Raw genomic sequence first — 17,505 nt, forward strand, 5'->3', positions numbered from 1 at the left:
CTATTTCAGGATACATGATATTCCTATGAAGAGAATAGTCGACCGCTTACACGGCCTCTATCCTTAATGAGTGCACCTATATTATTGCTATCGTTTTAGACCTGATAATGGGTATAAAATGATAGGGCATTAATGAGGATACTAAGGAAGACATCGAAAAAGACATCGAACAAACATGTTAGAATATTGTTGAGATGATCCCATCTCGTGTTGTTTGCTTGCAGACTAGGCGCTTGTTTGTCAGATTCAGGGTGTAAATATCCTGCTTTCCCATGGGTTGGATATCAAGATTCCTTCCTCTACATTCTCCTCGGTAGTAGTTTTATAAAATAGTGCTTTGAGGGTGCAGCTAAAAAGGATAAAGGATATAGCTGATGCGGCCTTTTGAAGTGTTCTCATACTTCAACTCATAAAGCACTTCAATTTCATCTTTCCGGGTAACAACCTCGACTCCTTTAAAGTACATTCTCTTAACATCTCTGCTTCGTCTTCAACGTGATGTTCATCAACCCTACTTAACCAACTTTGAACATCTGAACATCTCACCGAGGCATCATATATTTACTTTCGAACCATCGTTCCTCTTATACCCTTCCCCTTCCTACACCTAGACACTCTCAACTTGTCTCCACTACCCTTCTTCATTCCTTCAATATCTGTTCCATTCCTACCATAGTCACAGTCTTCACCGTTCACTTCCTCAATATCCCTCTACTCAGTTCGTTCCCCATCCGTATCTCTTACTCCTTCGCTCTATCCTTTTAACATCAACCTATATGTTCTCCTTGATTCTCCAATTCTATAATCTCTGATTCACAGACCTTCGACCATCATTCTCTCACCATCCTCTACTTCCCACTCAACTCAGCTCTTTTGTCGCCCTGGACTTAAACATCCTCTTCGCATCAACCTCTGGCATCATTTGCGTGCTCTAAGTTGCTATACTGGAGCCTTTCTTCATCTCTAACACAATTCACCGAGCTCCTGTCTCATCCCCTACCTCGAGTTCGAACACACCTGCGAGTTCTTTCTTCATTAAACCTTATTCACTCAACTCACTCAACCTTCTGTTCCCTCACTACACATTCTTGTACCCAAGACTGTGCCCGCATTTGTCTCACCATTCTATATTCCCGCACCATCTCCAGTACCATCCTTCAATTTTGATTCGCAAGAGCGAGTCGAAATGAACCAATCCATTGAATATACCATGAACCTAATTGAGGAGGTTCCCATGGAAGCTTCAAAGGAGGCTTCAATTACTGTCAACAACATGCAGCTAAAAGCTGAGGCAGAGGACCAGACAACCGGTCTTGCCAAATTTCCAGACCTGGAAATCAGCATCACAAGTGTCAAGCCAAATCAGGAACCCCGCGCAGTTCTCCTTGCTTCGAAGAAAGTGCACAACAATGAGGACCCTAATGTGGACCCCGAAGCAAAGGATTTGTCCAACGAGTCCGAGCAAGAATCGCCGGATCAAAGAGACTCGACCGAAAGCTCCAATGACGAGCAAGCTTCCGACGAAGATTACGAAACTATCTCGGATGATGAATCTGATGAGGATGAGGAGGAACCGTCTTTTGATGATGGTTCAGAGTTTGATCCCAGTGAATCGTCGACCAAGCCAACAAAAAAGAGGCCCGCGAAAAAGCGACAAAAGAAGGCAAAAGCTTCGTCAACCTTGAATGAGAAGGTCAAGAGCTTAATGTGCAATGATATACTCAGTGCTGCAAATGCCAATGCGGATGCGAGCGATATGCACATCCCTGTTTCCCAGCTAAAAGATAAGTCGAAAGCGCTTAATGAGGTGGTTTCGAAGCTTTCCATTGAGGACCAGCCACAAGCCAAAAGGGATGTCCATGCACTGGTTGAGTTCTCTAAGAAGTTCGACCCTTCGGCAAAAATCGTTGATATGAATTGGAAGGTTGGCGGACTGAACACACTGTTGAAACACCATCAGGTTCGAATCTCTATCAAACCGACACTATGATATGGGACTAACTATTGAAAAAGCTGAAGGCTGCTGCATGGATGGTAGGCTTGATATTCTTGGTATTGAGACATGATGTCTAGCTAACCTGAATAGCGCGACCGCGAAAGCTCACCGGAGGAGCCAAATGGAGGCTTGCTCTGCGACGAGATGGGACTCGGGAAAACACTGACGGTTCTCGGTAAGAACAAATGATAGTTATAGGGTTATGGTATCAAGAAGCTTACATTTCTCACCAGCAACTATCGCGCACGAAAGGATCCCCCGTCGTTCAAACGCCCCTACCCTGATCGTTGTGCCGAGAAGCTTGATTGCACAGTGGTATATATCACTCCTAGCCTCACGGGTCAAGGCTGTTTGTTTTTCCTAACCTGAATGCCATAGGATCAATCAAATCCAAACCCATTGCGTGCCAAAGATAAGCAGCAGCGTTTTCGAGTATTGCGCCGGTTCACAAGCAACCCCGAGCGCTGCTGTGAAAACGATGGAAACAAAGCGCATTGTGTAAGACAACATTTCAAGCGAGTTATGGTCTGTTTTATGTCCAGTTACTGACTTTATAGGATTACCACATATGAGCAAATCTGCAGTTCACATCCGAAGTTGAAGCCGCCAGCGACCACCAGGTCTCCTGAAGAGCAAGAGGCCTGGAAGAAGGAAGAATTTGATTGCAGAGCTGGACCTTTCCATAAGATTGACTGGCACCGGATCGTCCTTGATGGTATGTGCATGGCGTCGTCAGAATATATCCACGTTGATACTAATCCGGCTTCGTAGAGGCTCATGCAATCAAGAACAAAGATTCCGCAACCTCTCTCGCTGTCCGAGCCTTGAAAGGCAAATTCAAATGGGCCATGAGCGGAACACCTTTGCACAAGTACGCACTATCTACTGTGGGTTTGAAATGACTGGAATCATGTGTACTAACTATATATTCCAGCGGCGTGGAAGAACTGTATCCATACCTCCATTTCATCTTTACATCGGGAAAATTGGAGTACGAGACTTTTTTGAAGAAGTATTCCAATGTAAGTCTCGCCAATCTTTTACTTCGAAATCGGAAACTAACCTTTCACTTAGGGGTTGAACAACATCCTGGAAATCGTGCTGCACCGCAGCACATACAGTACGCGGATGCTTGGCAAGCCCATCGTGTCGCTCCCAGGAATCAAAAGCAGAGTTGTGGAGGTCGAGCTTTCAGCAGCTGAAAGGCTGCTTTACCGGGAAATCCAGGATCTTGGCATTGCGATGATTGAGGGTAAGCCTGGCAATACTAGTGATGAGGCAACCCGCTAACACAGTCTATCAGGAACGGCGGATACAAAACTAAAACAAAGCAGATGTATCTTTGCCGTGATAACAATGCTCAGAATGTTTGTGAGCCACCCGCTGCTCATTCAAAAATCTCTAGAGGCCATTCTCAACAAAGGCGTGATCGAAGCGCTCAAGGACATGGCGCAAAACGGTGTGCCCGAGACCGCATCTGAAACCATTATCGACTTGCTTCTCGCTCTGGGAGACAAAGTTGCTCGACCCAGGCTTCCGGGAAACTTTGTGGAGCTTCGCGGCATATATTACAACCACATGGAGAAAGTCCGTCAAGACAAGGGGGTAGTTGAAGAGCTCAAGTACAGGCTATGCCCTCGTTGCAATGTGATCGTGAAGGAAGAACTGGGCTTTGTTATTACGTCTTGCTACCACCTTTACTGTAAAGGCTGCTTCGACGAGCTTCCTGATGAAAACGGAAACCTCGATACCATCACCCGAGTTTGCAGCTCTTGCAAGAACCCCATCGAGGAGGCCGGATATTCCGATGATGCACCAGAGAACTCGCCAAAGAAGGGCACGCCAAAGAAAAGAAAGCAGTCAAAGCTGAAGCCAAAGGGCAACAACGTTTTTGGCAAGCGACATTCAAAGGATTTCAAACAAAAGTTCCTACGCAAAGATCCATCCGATGATGAGTGGAATGAGCCCAGTGAGGATGAGGATGATTGGATTTCGCGGGTTGGCGATGGCATGCCATCTGCGAAAACCACAGCGGTTCGGGAACTCGTCACAAACTGGGTGAAAGATGATGAGAACGTTAAGATCGTGATCTTCGTTCAGTTCCTGAAGACCGTCCGACTTCTTCAGTTCATGTGTGAGGAAGAGGGCTGGAAATACGTAGTTGTACGTCAAGGTCGGGAAAACGAAATGAGTCACATAACTAACAGCGTCAATACAGATTACAGGGAGAGTATCTCCCGTCTCGCGTGATAAACAAATCGAGCAATTCGGCGAGCAGAAGGACATCAAGATCATGATTTCTTCCTTGAGGACTGGCGGCGTGGGTCTCAATTTGACTATGGCCAACAAGTGCATCCTCGTGGATCCTTGGTGGAATGAAGCAATCCAAGACCAGGTAAGGGAGCCAGGACTCGGATCTTAGAAAGGCTGAAAGGGCCATTAGCAAGCTAACGTTGGATCTGCTAGGCTTACTGTCGACTGTACCGCATCGGACAACCGCGCGTTGTGGAATCCGTCCAGGTTGTGGCCAAAGGATCCATTGACGACTATATGGTCGAGTTGCAGAAAAGGAAGACCCAGAATATCCGTCAGGTGTTCAATGCAGATGCGCTCAAGGAGATCCTCGGTCTCTCTGGGGAAATCCGTGAAAAGCCAAACGGTGGATTCTCCATTTTCAATAACAAGGGAAACAGTCATGTCCACAGCTGGGTCCGGGTTGTCGAATCAGGGATCCTCGATGTGGATTCTTCAGAAGAAGATTAAGAGATTAGTTGGTGACTAGGCGAAGAAGAAAAAGAAAAGAGCAAAAAAGAATTACATTGAAGAAGAGGAAAGGGGAAGAACGATGGATTTGAGCAGTGGCTTGTTTGAGCTTCAGCTACGAAGGGCATTTTATTCTTATTGCACTGCCCAGATGGGTTTCCTAGACATCTACACTCATTTGACTTCAGAAAAGGTGACCGTGCTGCGTAGTCAATGGTATAAAGACTTGAAAAACGTACAGGCTAGTCTATTAAATAGAGAATAAGAAGGCAATAAGTAGGAGGGATAGAAGAGGAAAAATCATCCATATCATTCAGAGTCCTAACCAAAAGTGGCCGGTTGAATATAAATACATCACGCAATACATACTCGAAATCAAGAATCGTCAAGCATGGTATAAGATGTCCAATTTTATGGCCAAAATCCTCACAACAAAACATTGACATGAGACGTCAACAAGCGAGCACCACCGATGGATTACTTTAAAGATTATAGAAAGGAAAAGCGAGAGGCCCAGGAGTTGTATAAGCTCCAGAACCAATCTTAGATGGACAAATATAACAAAATATCCGAGGTAGAGCGGGCCAGTCAAGTGGACTAGCTAGCTGGGTATCACAGAAGAAACCGGGTCGGCGATGACATGTCTGTATACAAGGCATATAAACAAGGCGCATTCGTCGGCCGGTGAGACAGATCATTGACTAGACACTCTTAACGAGGACTGCATCAAGATCGAGCATGGAGAGAAAGCGTTCAGTAGTCAATCTTCTCCTCGTAGATAGGGGGCTGGCCCTTCTCCTCGTTCCATTGGATCTTGCACTTCTCGTCGAGATAGGCATCCTCGTCCGTGATGGGGATGACGCGCGAGGTGTGTGCGACTTCCTGGGAACTGACTCCAATGGCGTCGCGGGGAATCCAGAGAAGAGGAGGCTGCGAGGTGATGGCGGGGTGGCAGTAGGCGTCACGCTCGACCTCGGCGGAGTAGGTGGGGATCTCCGAGGAGCTGGGAACCAGCTTGCGCAGCTGGTGGTAGTTGTGGTACAGGTCCGGACGCAGGAACTTGGTGAACAGGTTCGGCTTAGGGGCTGGGGATGAAGTATCGGTGAGACCCTTCTCGGCAGAGTCGACGCTGCCGAGGCCGTTGTCCACATTGGCGACGCCGCTGTCGCGGGGGGCCGAGATAGAGCCGCTGGCGCCATTCAGGTCGTCATCCTTCGACTTCTCGTTCAACGTATTGACGTTGCCCTTCTCCGCGGCGAGCAGACTCTCCTCCTCGGCCTCGAGGTTTTTGGGCAAGTAGTTGAGGAGGGGCTCCATGGCGGCGTTCATCGAGAGGTGGAACAGGATGATAAAGATCAAGAAGATGATCATCAGGATCAGGGGACCAAGAGCCATTGTGTCGGCACCGGAGCCTATAGCGAACAGGCCAATCAGACAAACCATGGACAGATAGCAGCCGACAGTGAGCTGCTGCAGACCACGGGTGTAGGTCCGGCCCTGGGTGTCGATGGTTGCGTTCGACACATACAACAGGTTGTACCGGAAGGCGAAATAGAACAGGTAGAGGCCAATGGTACCGAAGCCCATGACAAGCGGCGCAATGCAAGAGTAGACAATTGCTATAACGGAAGTTAGTATCGTAATTCGAATACACCAGTTCCGGGGTTTAACATACCGACGACGGTCAACAATGTGAAGGCAGGGTAAACAGTGCCCCATCCGAGACCAGCCAGGCTTGACCAACGAGTGTACATCTTGCGAGGGGTGCTATCGAGCAGCTTGCCCAGGATCTTGCCGATGATGAGGCCAGCAATCTGGAGAAGAGCACCGGCGCTGAAAGACAATCCCTGCAGAACGATGTAGGAGATGTAGAAGTTGGATGCGGTAGGGATCTTCTCGGCCAGCAGCGAGGCAGCCGAGGAGGGTTGTTCAATGATATCACTAACGACACTTGTAGCCGATGAGGCAACGGTCACCACCAGGAAGACCTGAACCACTTGGAAAGCGAAGAACCAATTCTGGACGGTCAATTCAACGGCAGCGAGACTGGGAGCACCACCCAACTTCGCCATCAGGCGAAGGATGATAGGGACCAGCGCCATGAGGACAGCCATCATGATAGTGGGCAGAAGACCGGTGATAACACCCTTAATCCATGACGGAACACTGTCGATGAACTTCAGGAAAGGAACAATCGAGGTCAAAGAGTCGATGTTGGAAATGGCACCAACAACGGCAGTGGGAATGGCCCAGAAGATGATCATAGCACAAACGAAAGCAAGGGTGGCAGCGGAGCGACCGAGGCGTTCCCACCACTTGATGCGGAGGTTGGACCAGATCACCTGAGTAGGGTCTAGACCAATGTACCGAGGGCTCATGTGCAGGGGGAGGTTGTGGGCCACAGACTGGAAGGAAGCCTGGGCATCAGCCTGATGGTAGAACTCGACAAAGACGGAGGAAACCAGCTTGGTTTCTCCAGCGCGGTGCTTTGCCTGCAATTCTTCGATTTCGGGGGAGAGACGCTCGATTTCAGAACGGGCCCAGTTGATAGTGTCGACCTTCTCGCCAATGAGCATCTTGAGACGGTGTGTGGGACGGTTCTTAGCCTCCACCCAGCGAGCAGCCACGGAGCCAGACTCCTCATCAAACTGGCCATCGCCAATGTCGGTCTCGGGGTTCTCAGTCGAGCCCTGCTTCTTCAGGGCCTTGGCGCGTGCCTTGTTAGCAAGCACAATGAGCTTGGTCTCGGCACCCTCGAGCTTCATGGCAGCAGCGTCACGCTCCTTGACCTTCTCCTCGAGCTCCTTGGTATCGGTTGCGATCCAGACATTCTTGACCTTGTCGCGGCCGAACATGGTGCGAAGCTTGTCCTTGTTCAAGAGGTCCTGGGTAACGGTCGTGAACAAAACGGTGCGAGACGAGAGGCGGTTAGCGTAAGCGGGCGAGAAAAGGTACGCCTGACGCAGGTTAATATAGAAGAGGTGCTCGCGGGTGATCATGAAGAAGATGAAGCCGACAAAGATCCAGGCGACGAAGCAATGGGCGTAGTAACGACCGTATTGAGTATCGCTAATATTCGAAATGCTCAGCATGTTGAGTTCGGCCTTTCCACCACCACCAGTGGCATTGACAGGCCACAGGATGGGGAAAGTGATACAGCAGCCGACAAACAACATGACGGAGCACAATTTGAGGAAACGAAGCATGAGGTAGGCGTCCATCGAGTGATGCTGCAGGACGTAGGTGTCGGGTAGCTGGTACATGGCCTTGATCCAATCCCAGGCTCCGGTCGGAGAGTCGGGGGAGCGCTGCGAGGGACGGAGGTATCCAATGTAGGTTCGGGGCATGTACATTCTGCGGTTGCTCTTACGCAGGATGATGAAGAGTAACACCATCACAACGAAGGAAATGAGGGCGGGAACTAGGACGACGAGTAGGCCAGACAGCGACGGCGAGGTGTCCTTCGGCTGATCGCCCTAGTATTCGTTAGTATAAAGAAAAAGCTAGCTACTTAGGTGTGCGAGAGGGCTTACCGAGGCCCTGGCACCCAGCCAGTGAACGGCATCGTTGGCCATTCTGAAGGTATTTCGCAATGGTATATTCAAGATGTCCAAAAACACGATTCAATTTCACGTGTGAGAAGGATCGATTAGAAAGGGAGGGGGGAGGAGGGGGGTTAAGTCTCCCCAGGTATGAAGAAAATTAAAAAGATAAGGTAAAAAAATAAAATCAAAATAAAAAGAGAGAGAGAGAGAGAGAAGAGAGAGAAGAGAGGGAAGCTTAAAGTTTAGCAAAGACCCATGGAAACCCATGAACAACAAGGAGGGAGAGGGGCGAGGATCTTCGATTTGTCTACATAATTGGACCACCTTAGATGAGTTTTTTGTGGTTCTTTCCAATTTAGGAATTCTTTTCTTTTCTTTTTTTTTCTTTTCTATTTTTCTATTTTTCTATTTTCTTTTTTTTTCCCCCTGCAATTGCACTTGATATCACAATTCTAGCGTTGGTCAATCCATGGGATCCATGGGTAGTGGATAATCCAGTCTTTTGTCCACTGTGGTCGAGATGCGACCATAAGATCCACGTTCGTAGCAAGCAATGACCCCCATCCACAGCCCCAGTCTCTCTTATTCGATCACATGAAAATGAACCCATTTTCTTTTTATAAAAAAGAGTTTTTTCAGGGTCGATCCAATCTTTTTCCAGCCTTCGACATGGAAGATGTCCGCCACACACCCCTCAGCCACATCTACATTGCAAACCCGAAATGAGCCACCGTACAATGTGGTAGCTCCTTTACCCGACGATCATGACGTTCAGTTGACAAGGATGTTTATCAATTAAAGTAACCGTGCAAGGGATGCTGTGAGACAAAACAAACTTCTAGGAATACTTTGTAGGTAGAAAATCCTCGCACATACTCAGAAATTGGGGGAAGTCCCAAGGAATTTATCTATCGGGCCTTAGAGAATCCAGGGGTATGGAAATTGTGTCTCCACAGATCAATATCCGAGTCCAAGAAGACACGAGATTGTCTTTTGTGCTTTCTGGTTACTATTGCAAATGCAATTGCTTTTTTTTTTTTTTTTACTTTTACTTTCTACTTTGTTAGTGGACTATCAACATCATTGTGGTCTGTCGTGTCATGACATACCGATTCCCACTAGTAAGTCATGAGATGATCGTCAAATGATAATTTCATACCAAACACAAAGTACCTAAGCTGGATCCAATAACTCACGTAGATCGGGATTTGTCGCCACACAGCGCTAAGGTTAGCTAGTGGGCTACACTATTGACCCAAATCTGTGTGTTCAGTGGGGCTAAGATTGGCCCCTTCGCAAGTCCATCAGTGTTGTACTCCGTAGGTAAAGTTACCGAGCCCTAAAACAAACTTGAAACCTTGGCTACGCCCCTAGATAACTAAAGCTGCACTTATGACACCTCAATGGAAAAATGAAAAGAAATTTCTATGTAACATTCTGGACTTTATCATGAATCGTAGGCGATGAATTGATCTACTGTAATGATGTATCTACATTGTAACGTTAAGAGTTACAACCAACAAATTGTATGACGATCGATCTCACAATTCCCGAATACTTGTGGGCGACGCGACACACGGGTGGTACATACGTATTTGGTTAGCCTCGGGTGAGTTTTGCTGTGGAGATATCTCGGCGTTACGCATGCGCTTGGGACTCATAGAGACCCGATCTTTCTTTGCCAAGTGGTGTGGCAAACATCGACAACATAAAGGATCATAGATTTTGTGGGTTTTGTATTTTTATTTTTTTTTGTGTGTGTGTTTTTTCCCTTTTTTTCTTTTTCTCCTTATGATATACTATGCAGCGAATATCAAATGGTCTGAAAATCTGGAAGGGGTAACCAGCCCTGGAGCTTCCAAGGTTCCAAGGTTCCCCCTTAGTATCCACTGGGGTGAACTCAATGACGCTTAGACTTATCCTGGTACTCGGGTCCAAGACTGCCAAGACATTCCACTTGTGCCTGAGTTGTGTGTTGAATACCATATGTTGTACAGAGAGTAGCCGCATTAAGAGTTAAAATCGGAAATTTTTATCATTGAGAACTATGTGAACTATGAGAACTATGTGAACTATGTCGAAGGTCCTCTTCAAATGCAGTGACCCCACGGATAGGTGTCTGAAAACACAAGAAACTCATGAGAATCTCATCAAACTGGAACTGGAGGTCCGGCCGTAGCCGTTTGTGTGCCTGAAGCAGCTCACCAGTGGACCACGCCCGTTCGGGATCTTGTAAATCAGAATCAGGTCCTTCCTCCAGTAGCAACCACAGAAGGGTTTCGCAAGCGGGATCTCGATCGAGATGGTGCTGTTTCACCGCCGTAGATAAAAAGCCAAGGAATCGGTCAGTTTTGTTTGGGGACTTCTGGAAATCCCACAATGCAGCCGTGATATAAATGAGCGCTGCCGTCCGGCTGACCTCTTGGGTATGCGCATCGCGGACCACATAGATGCGCGACTCATGCGGCACTTGAGAGGGCCGGGGACCACTAGACAGCAGGGAGAATAGAGGACTTTCCATCTCAAAGGCCTTGACTCTGTGGGGTGCTTGAAGGATGTATTCGGGGGAGCTGTGTTGCCGCATGAGATCTTCAGCTCCGCGCAGAAAAGTGAGCAGCCATTGCTGCTCGGTCAAACTGATCTGGGGGCTTTCTGCCATCATAAGGTATCGGACGTAGTGGACAAATACTTCCACGGGCCTGTTGGTTCCTGTTCTCGGTCGCATAATCTGGACCGCCCGGTCAACATACATGTGGGCCAGTTGTTTCTTCCCGAAACGCCCCTCGTGCAAGGCCATTCCACCCAAGGCCATTGCAAGGTCATCCGCCTTGACTATCGCCAAGCCTGAGGTAGCGTCATCGATCAGTTTCGCAGCTTGACCAACATGGCGCTGAATTTCGGTGCTGTCGGACATGCCATACAGTTGTGCTTTCCACCGCGCGCAGTATGCCAGGACTACTGCCTTGAATGAAAGAGGGTTTCCCATAGCAGTGCGGAAAATCTGGTTTTTCACGTGAAGGTTTTGCCCGGACCAGTACGTCAACTTGTTCTTCCAATAGTCAGCCAGTTCAATATCTAGGTTGTCGTATTCGATTGGGAGACTGGCAAACGGATCCTTTCGTGAAGCATCGAGTATCGTGATCGGCGAGCCAATGTGTTGTAGCATGGATGTATGAGGTTGTGATTTCAGATTTGAGAATCTGATTTGTAGCTGTATCACACCATAAAATTAGCATCCCGATCCATCGTCTTTACAGCTAAGCCTACACCTCGATTAGGCTATAGGCTAGCCTTGGCTGTGGCCTAGATACTTGACTAAAGGAAAGTGATTCCCATACCGAAGTTTCCCCGTTTGGGTGGTTTTGTACAGCTGTCGAGAGCGACTCCAGTCGCGTCTGTTCAATAGCTCCTGCCTCTTTCTTCGCCGGATATGAGGTATAATCGGAGCCTTGCTCTGCGGGGGATGACCCGCGTGAAATTTTTCGCTGTTTTCTTTTTTCCTGTACATGGTGGCGCATAACATGAGCGCGCTTTTCTTTCGATGACGAGTTCTGATCAACAAAGTAGAAGTGTTGGTTCTTGGGTGCGTTCGTTGACTCGGCGCGTCGTCGCCTTCCAGGTTTGGCAGTTTGCGGGCCATATCCAGATGCAGAGGGGGCTGGTTGAGAAGATTTCGCTGATTTGTGCATGCAAGTTGAGAGGTTGGCCCGTAAAGGCGGGCCGAGAGGCTTACCCGATGCATCCGTGTCAGACGGGCCCAACGGCGGGACAGCGCTGGGCCTGGTCAGTGTCGATACTAACCGTCGTTCGTTCTCAGACATGTCGAGCTGCAAAAAGGTAGATTTCCTTTGTCGACACAATGAAACAATCAAGACTGCATATCCAACCAATAGTTACCAAGATTCCTCCAGCCAAGGACTCGGGATTTGGTAGAAACCATCGCAAGACACAGAAGTCAAGTTCCTATATCATGACAGTGTCAGAAGGTCACGGAGAATATGCACGGAAGAAAGGGTGCTGAGGAAAGCACGCTAGCACCGAATAGTTCTAACTTACGAGGTAATACAACGCGAGGGGAATATAATTCCCCGGGAGGGAATAACAGGATAGTTTCAGATGCTCCAGTGCCGGGCACCACCTCCCGGTGGGCACCCCGGGGAGGAGCTCTTATATAAGCGCCAAGCATCAACCATTTACCCAATGTAACTATTTCCAATCTTGGAAGGTGATCCATATGCCTATAAGCACATAAGCACATATGCACATATGAAACAAGCATAAACTAGTTACTTATTGACCTGTTCACTGTCTTACTCTGTACTTGAAAATAATCTCGAATTTCAAATTTGGAGTTTATTGTATTTCATTCCAAATAAATATATATTACGGAGGATGCCGAACTGTGAGGTAGTACCCGAGATTTGGGATATATCATCTAAAAGTGGGCTTCTGGCTGAGGGGCTGTCTTATATCCCTATTTGTCACCCATTGAATGAAAAGGGGTGTTGATTTGCCACTCTTATACGGAGTATTATTAGTATTGACAATAATTACGGTTAAACTGTCCAAATTGACCATAGCTGCAGTTTCCAAGTCCATAATTACCCTATTCCCCTTTAATTTCATAGGTAAATGTAAGATGAACACGTTTCGGGGATTGAAGACCAGAAGTTAGGATATGACTTCGGAAACCCCGGGAGCTAGCATTTGTGCGCCTTATATGACCGATAGTGGGGGCGCTAAGCAGAACACTCAATGTTATTTGCACTGGAGAAGAGAGAGGACCTACTGCCTTATATGGGTTAGCGTATATGATTATATAAGTAAAAACCACTTAACGCGTCGGTGTGGGATCAATTATTCTTCCGAAGACGCGTTCGCGTCGCGCGTTAGTTGCCCAAGGAGACCCGCGAAGGAGACCCACGAAAAACTAAGATAGCAAACCGAGTCAAGGATATCATCTCTCCACATTTCTTTTTCCCCCCTCCAAGACGTGGGAGCTTAATACCCTTTTTTTTTTTGCATTGGCGATTTTTAGCTGATTAGCTCTTTGCCATGTCTTCCCTTTTCGACGCCGTGATCCAGTCCGAGCTGGGCTCTGCGCCTTCTCGTGATCAAAACCTCCGATCCGACAATCTGCCCAGCTCCCGACGTTCAGAGAGCAATGGCCCTATGAGTGATATGAATGCCTTCCCAGATGACCAAGTTGTCGGGGCGGGAAGCTCGACAGTCAGCCGTATGCGAAATCCATATGCCCCTGGCCCCCGCCGGTGGTCGATGAAGCGGCAGAGAAAGTCCAGCAGGCATTTGAAGAGCTGCTCGAATCATACATCGATGAACCCTCGTCGTCTGCGCCGCCCTCATCAGGGGAGTTTCTTAGTGACAAGTATTATATTGCTCAGATTAAGGGCATGAAAAAATTCGAACTATCAACTCTCTACGTCGATTTCACACACATCCTTAATCCTGTCCTGGCAGATGCAATTGCCGGCCAATATTATCGATTCCAACCTTTCCTCACCAAAGGACTTCACAATCTTATCGCCAAGTACGAACCCGAATACTTCGTCTCCCACCGAATGACTGCCAGCGCCTCTTCGCGAGCTAGTACCTCAGTTGCCTCAGCATATGCGGGCGTTTCAGATAACCCCGACTTGGAGCGTCAGATCCGCGAGAAGACTCGCCACCAGCAAACTGACAAATTGTTTGCCCTTGCATTTTACAACCTGCCTTTGGTTTCCAGACTGCGACAACTTCGGACGAATCAGATCGGAAAATTGCTTTCCGTCTCTGGAACTGTCACAAGAACTTCAGAAGTTAGACCGGAATTGTCGCTGGGAACTTTTATCTGTGAAGGTTGCAAGACTGTTGTCCCGAATGTGGAACAAACTTTCAAATATACTGAGCCAACGGAGTGCCCCAATAACACCTGCGGTAACCGCGTAGGATGGCGCCTGGATATCGGAAAGAGTACATTTGTCGATTGGCAAAAAGTCAAGCTTCAGGAATCGTCGCACGAAATTCCGACTGGTAGTATGCCACGCACAATGGATGTCATCTTACGTGGTGAGATGGTTGATCGCGCCAAGGCCGGTGAACGCTGCGTCTTTACGGGTACCTTGATTGTCGTTCCTGATGTCAGTCAGTTGGGTCTTCCCGGTGTGCGTCCTGAGGCTGTCCGCGATAACAATTCCTTCCGAGGTAACGAGGTCGGTGGCAGCGGAGTCTCTGGATTGAAGTCTTTGGGCGTGCGCGATCTGACTTACCGATTGGCTTTCCTTTCCTGCATGGTTACCCCAGACACAACGACTCCTGGCCAGAAGCCGGAGCAGCAGTTGAGTGGCCAGTCAAATAATATTCTGGCTTCCTTGAACCAGAACCAGGAGGCTGATACCGGGGATGAATCAGCCCAAGAAGCTTTCTTGCAAAGTCTTACCCCGGCTGAAGTCCAGGATCTCAAGCGACTGGTGCACTCAGAATATATTTACTCCCGACTTGTGGACTCAATTGCCCCCATGATCTGGGGTCATCGTCAAATCAAGAAGGGTCTCCTTTTGCAGTTGATTGGTGGTGTTGGCAAGTCGACATCAATTGAGAGCCTGAAACTTCGTGGTGATATCAACATCTGTATTGTCGGCGACCCATCGACCAGTAAGAGTCAGTTCTTGAAGTAAGTTTTGCCAACTCCTCACGTATAACCATTGGTTACTGACATGGCTGCTTAGATACGTCTGCTCATTGCACCCTCGTGCAGTATACACCAGTGGTAAAGCTTCCTCGGCAGCTGGTTTGACCGCTTCAGTGGTGAAGGATCCCGAGACAGGCGAGTTCACCATTGAAGCAGGTGCCCTGATGCTTGCGGTATGTTCCAAATGTGGCTCCGATTAAGTGTGGGTTCAATGCTGACCTTTTCCTTACAGAACGGTGGTGGTATTTGTGCCATTGACGAGTTCGATAAAATGGATATCGCCGATCAGGTCGCGATTCACGAAGCCATGGAACAGCAGACAATCTCCATTGCCAAGGCTGGTATCCATACTACTCTGAATGCCCGTGCATCCATCCTCGCTGCTGCCAACCCTGTTAATGGTCGCTACGACCCGAAGCAAACCCTTCGGAACAACCTGAACTTCAGCGCTCCCATTATGAGTCGTTTCGATGTGTTCTTTGTTATCCGCGATGATCCAAAGGAGTCTGTTGACCGCAACTTGGCTGAGCACATTGTTAACGTGCACATGAACCGCGATGAGGCTGTTGAGCCCGAACTGAGCACAGAACAACTGCAGCGCTACATTCGGTTCGCCCGCACATTCCGCCCTGTCTTTACTGACGAGGCGAAGACACTGTTGGTCGAGAAATACAAGGAGCTGCGCTCTAATGACGCCCAGGGAGGTGTGGGTCGCTCTTCATACCGTATCACCGTTCGTCAGCTCGAGTCTTTGATCCGTTTGTCTGAGGCTGTCGCCAAGGCCAACTGTGTTGAGGAGATCACCCCCAAGTTCGTCATCGAGGCATACGATCTTCTCCGCCAGAGTATCGTGACTGTTGAGAAGGATGATGTTGAGATTGAAGATGATGTCCCTGCTCACGCCAATGGCGCCGACGAAGACCAGGAGATGGCCGATGGTGACAACGAGGGTGACAGCCCCATGCGTGATATCGTGGAACCTGCTCAAGCCCCCGCCCAGCCGGAACGCCAGAAGACCAAGATCACCTACGACAAGTACGCCAAGATCCTGAACCAGATCGTCCGGCGCGTACACGAGGACGAGATGAACTCGGGCGAAGGTGTCGAGCAAGAAGATCTTCTACTTTGGTACTTGGAGCAAATTGAGGGTGAACTCAACACCGAAGATGATTACGAGCGCGAGCGCGAGTTAGCAGGCAAGGTATTGAAACGCATGGTCAAGGTTAGTCGTTCTTTGCTACGGCAACATCTGCAAATTTGCGAATTTCCATAAGTACATGTCACTAACAAAGTTATTCTATAGGACAAACTCCTGCTGCGTATCTCCGGGTCTGGCCTCACAGATGGAACTGGCGATGACGACCAGCAAGATGACGGCAAGGTTCTTTTCGTCATGCATCCGGATTGTGCCTACGAGGAGATGTGAGATGGGATCGTCCTTCCTGTCTTTTGAATATGCTGTTCTTTTTCTTTATTTCGTATTGTCTATCTTTTGGGTTAAATAGAAGGAGCAGGGGGTTATGAGTGATGATATCCGTTTAGTTGCGTCTTATGTTTAATAGAACATGAATGATACTGAATTCAAATCAATCCAGGTATTCAGGGATCCGTAACGGCAACTTCATTGAAAAGGAATAGGAGCTAAGAATGACTTCACCCAAAAGGATTTAGACCAACCCGTCTATAACAATAGTAACATCCCTATAACGAGAGAACAGCGAGATACACACAAACTAAGCCAAAAAATGCAAGTACCTCGTTCTCCACACGATCAAGATTGAACACGTCCGGGTGTGTCAGCCAGTTATAACCCAATATGTACATCAACCAGATCTCGGCATCTTCGAAGTGGACACCGACATAGCTTTCTTCATCCGGGGGTTTACCAAACATAGCAGATGACCAAGTCTACTGCACAGGGGCTGCATAATATCATTTTGGTGATCCGATAGTGCTTGTCTGGCTATTTCCATGTCGACCAAGTCCATGATCAGCCCCTGCCCAGTGAGATGTTCCAGTAACTAGCCAACTCTCTGCATCTGGGCTGTTTGCCAGGAAATAGTAGCAATTGCTTGGTCCTTGAGATTCCGAGGCCCACGGCCATCGAGAGCAAACTGACAGGTAGTTGCAATGGTGAAATAGTTGAGCGCCTGCTTTTGGCAGCCTAGGTCTTTCAGGTAGTTCTCTTTCGGTTCACTTGAACCATGGCCATGTAGGCTAATAACTGCCCGGCTCCGGACAAATTGTATCTCTTCTTAGCCTCCAACACTATTAGGTGGCAGGCCATATGATCTCTACCCCCGAAGAGGACGGTGTAGTCGGCGGTTCCAGTACATGTGTGTGGAACCCCATTAACAGGGACTGGACTCCACTTGAATGGAGTCTCAAAAGAGAGAGTGGCTCTACTATCTCCAGTGTTGGGAAGTAGGTCTTGCTCTGATAAAGTCCGATAGACCACAAATATCAACGCGTCAATACGGCAACGGGATTTGGCCTCGTTGTCTACGCCGGAT

General features: G+C 48.3%; 4 protein-coding genes across 4 annotated transcripts; 2 read left to right on the top strand and 2 right to left on the bottom strand.

Moving 5' to 3' along the window:
- Nucleotides 1–1,186: 1,186 nt before the first annotated feature.
- On the top strand, nucleotides 1,187–4,759 carry N7516_007127 (uncharacterized protein; the record flags this gene model as incomplete). Its single annotated transcript, XM_057219847.1, has 12 exons — nucleotides 1,187–1,960; nucleotides 2,014–2,034; nucleotides 2,087–2,171; nucleotides 2,230–2,311; nucleotides 2,375–2,494; nucleotides 2,554–2,711; nucleotides 2,768–2,867; nucleotides 2,931–3,018; nucleotides 3,071–3,248; nucleotides 3,300–4,159; nucleotides 4,215–4,391; nucleotides 4,463–4,759. 12 exons carry the CDS (start codon nucleotides 1,187–1,189, stop codon nucleotides 4,757–4,759), a joined length of 2,940 nt encoding a protein of 979 aa, XP_057073938.1.
- A 753-nt stretch (nucleotides 4,760–5,512) lies between these two features.
- On the bottom strand, nucleotides 5,513–8,334 carry N7516_007128 (uncharacterized protein; the record flags this gene model as incomplete). Its single annotated transcript, XM_057219848.1, has 3 exons — nucleotides 5,513–6,378; nucleotides 6,435–8,235; nucleotides 8,293–8,334. The coding sequence occupies 3 exons, from the start codon at nucleotides 8,332–8,334 to the stop codon at nucleotides 5,513–5,515; spliced, it is 2,709 nt and encodes a 902-aa protein (XP_057073939.1).
- A 2,005-nt stretch (nucleotides 8,335–10,339) lies between these two features.
- N7516_007129 (uncharacterized protein) lies at nucleotides 10,340–12,125 on the bottom strand (the record flags this gene model as incomplete). Its single annotated transcript, XM_057219849.1, has 2 exons — nucleotides 10,340–11,515; nucleotides 11,643–12,125. 2 exons carry the CDS (start codon nucleotides 12,123–12,125, stop codon nucleotides 10,340–10,342), a joined length of 1,659 nt encoding a protein of 552 aa, XP_057073940.1.
- A 1,234-nt stretch (nucleotides 12,126–13,359) lies between these two features.
- On the top strand, nucleotides 13,360–16,418 carry N7516_007130 (MCM DNA helicase complex subunit MCM6; the record flags this gene model as incomplete). Its single annotated transcript, XM_057219850.1, has 5 exons — nucleotides 13,360–13,540; nucleotides 13,594–14,974; nucleotides 15,030–15,165; nucleotides 15,225–16,214; nucleotides 16,296–16,418. The coding sequence occupies 5 exons, from the start codon at nucleotides 13,360–13,362 to the stop codon at nucleotides 16,416–16,418; spliced, it is 2,811 nt and encodes a 936-aa protein (XP_057073941.1).
- Nucleotides 16,419–17,505: the final 1,087 nt, after the last annotated feature.

The sequence above is a fragment of the Penicillium verrucosum genome, assembly GCF_028828655.1.
Source record: "Penicillium verrucosum strain IBT 35672 chromosome Unknown utg000002l_segment0_segment0, whole genome shotgun sequence".
Lineage (NCBI taxonomy): Eukaryota > Fungi > Ascomycota > Eurotiomycetes > Eurotiales > Aspergillaceae > Penicillium > Penicillium verrucosum.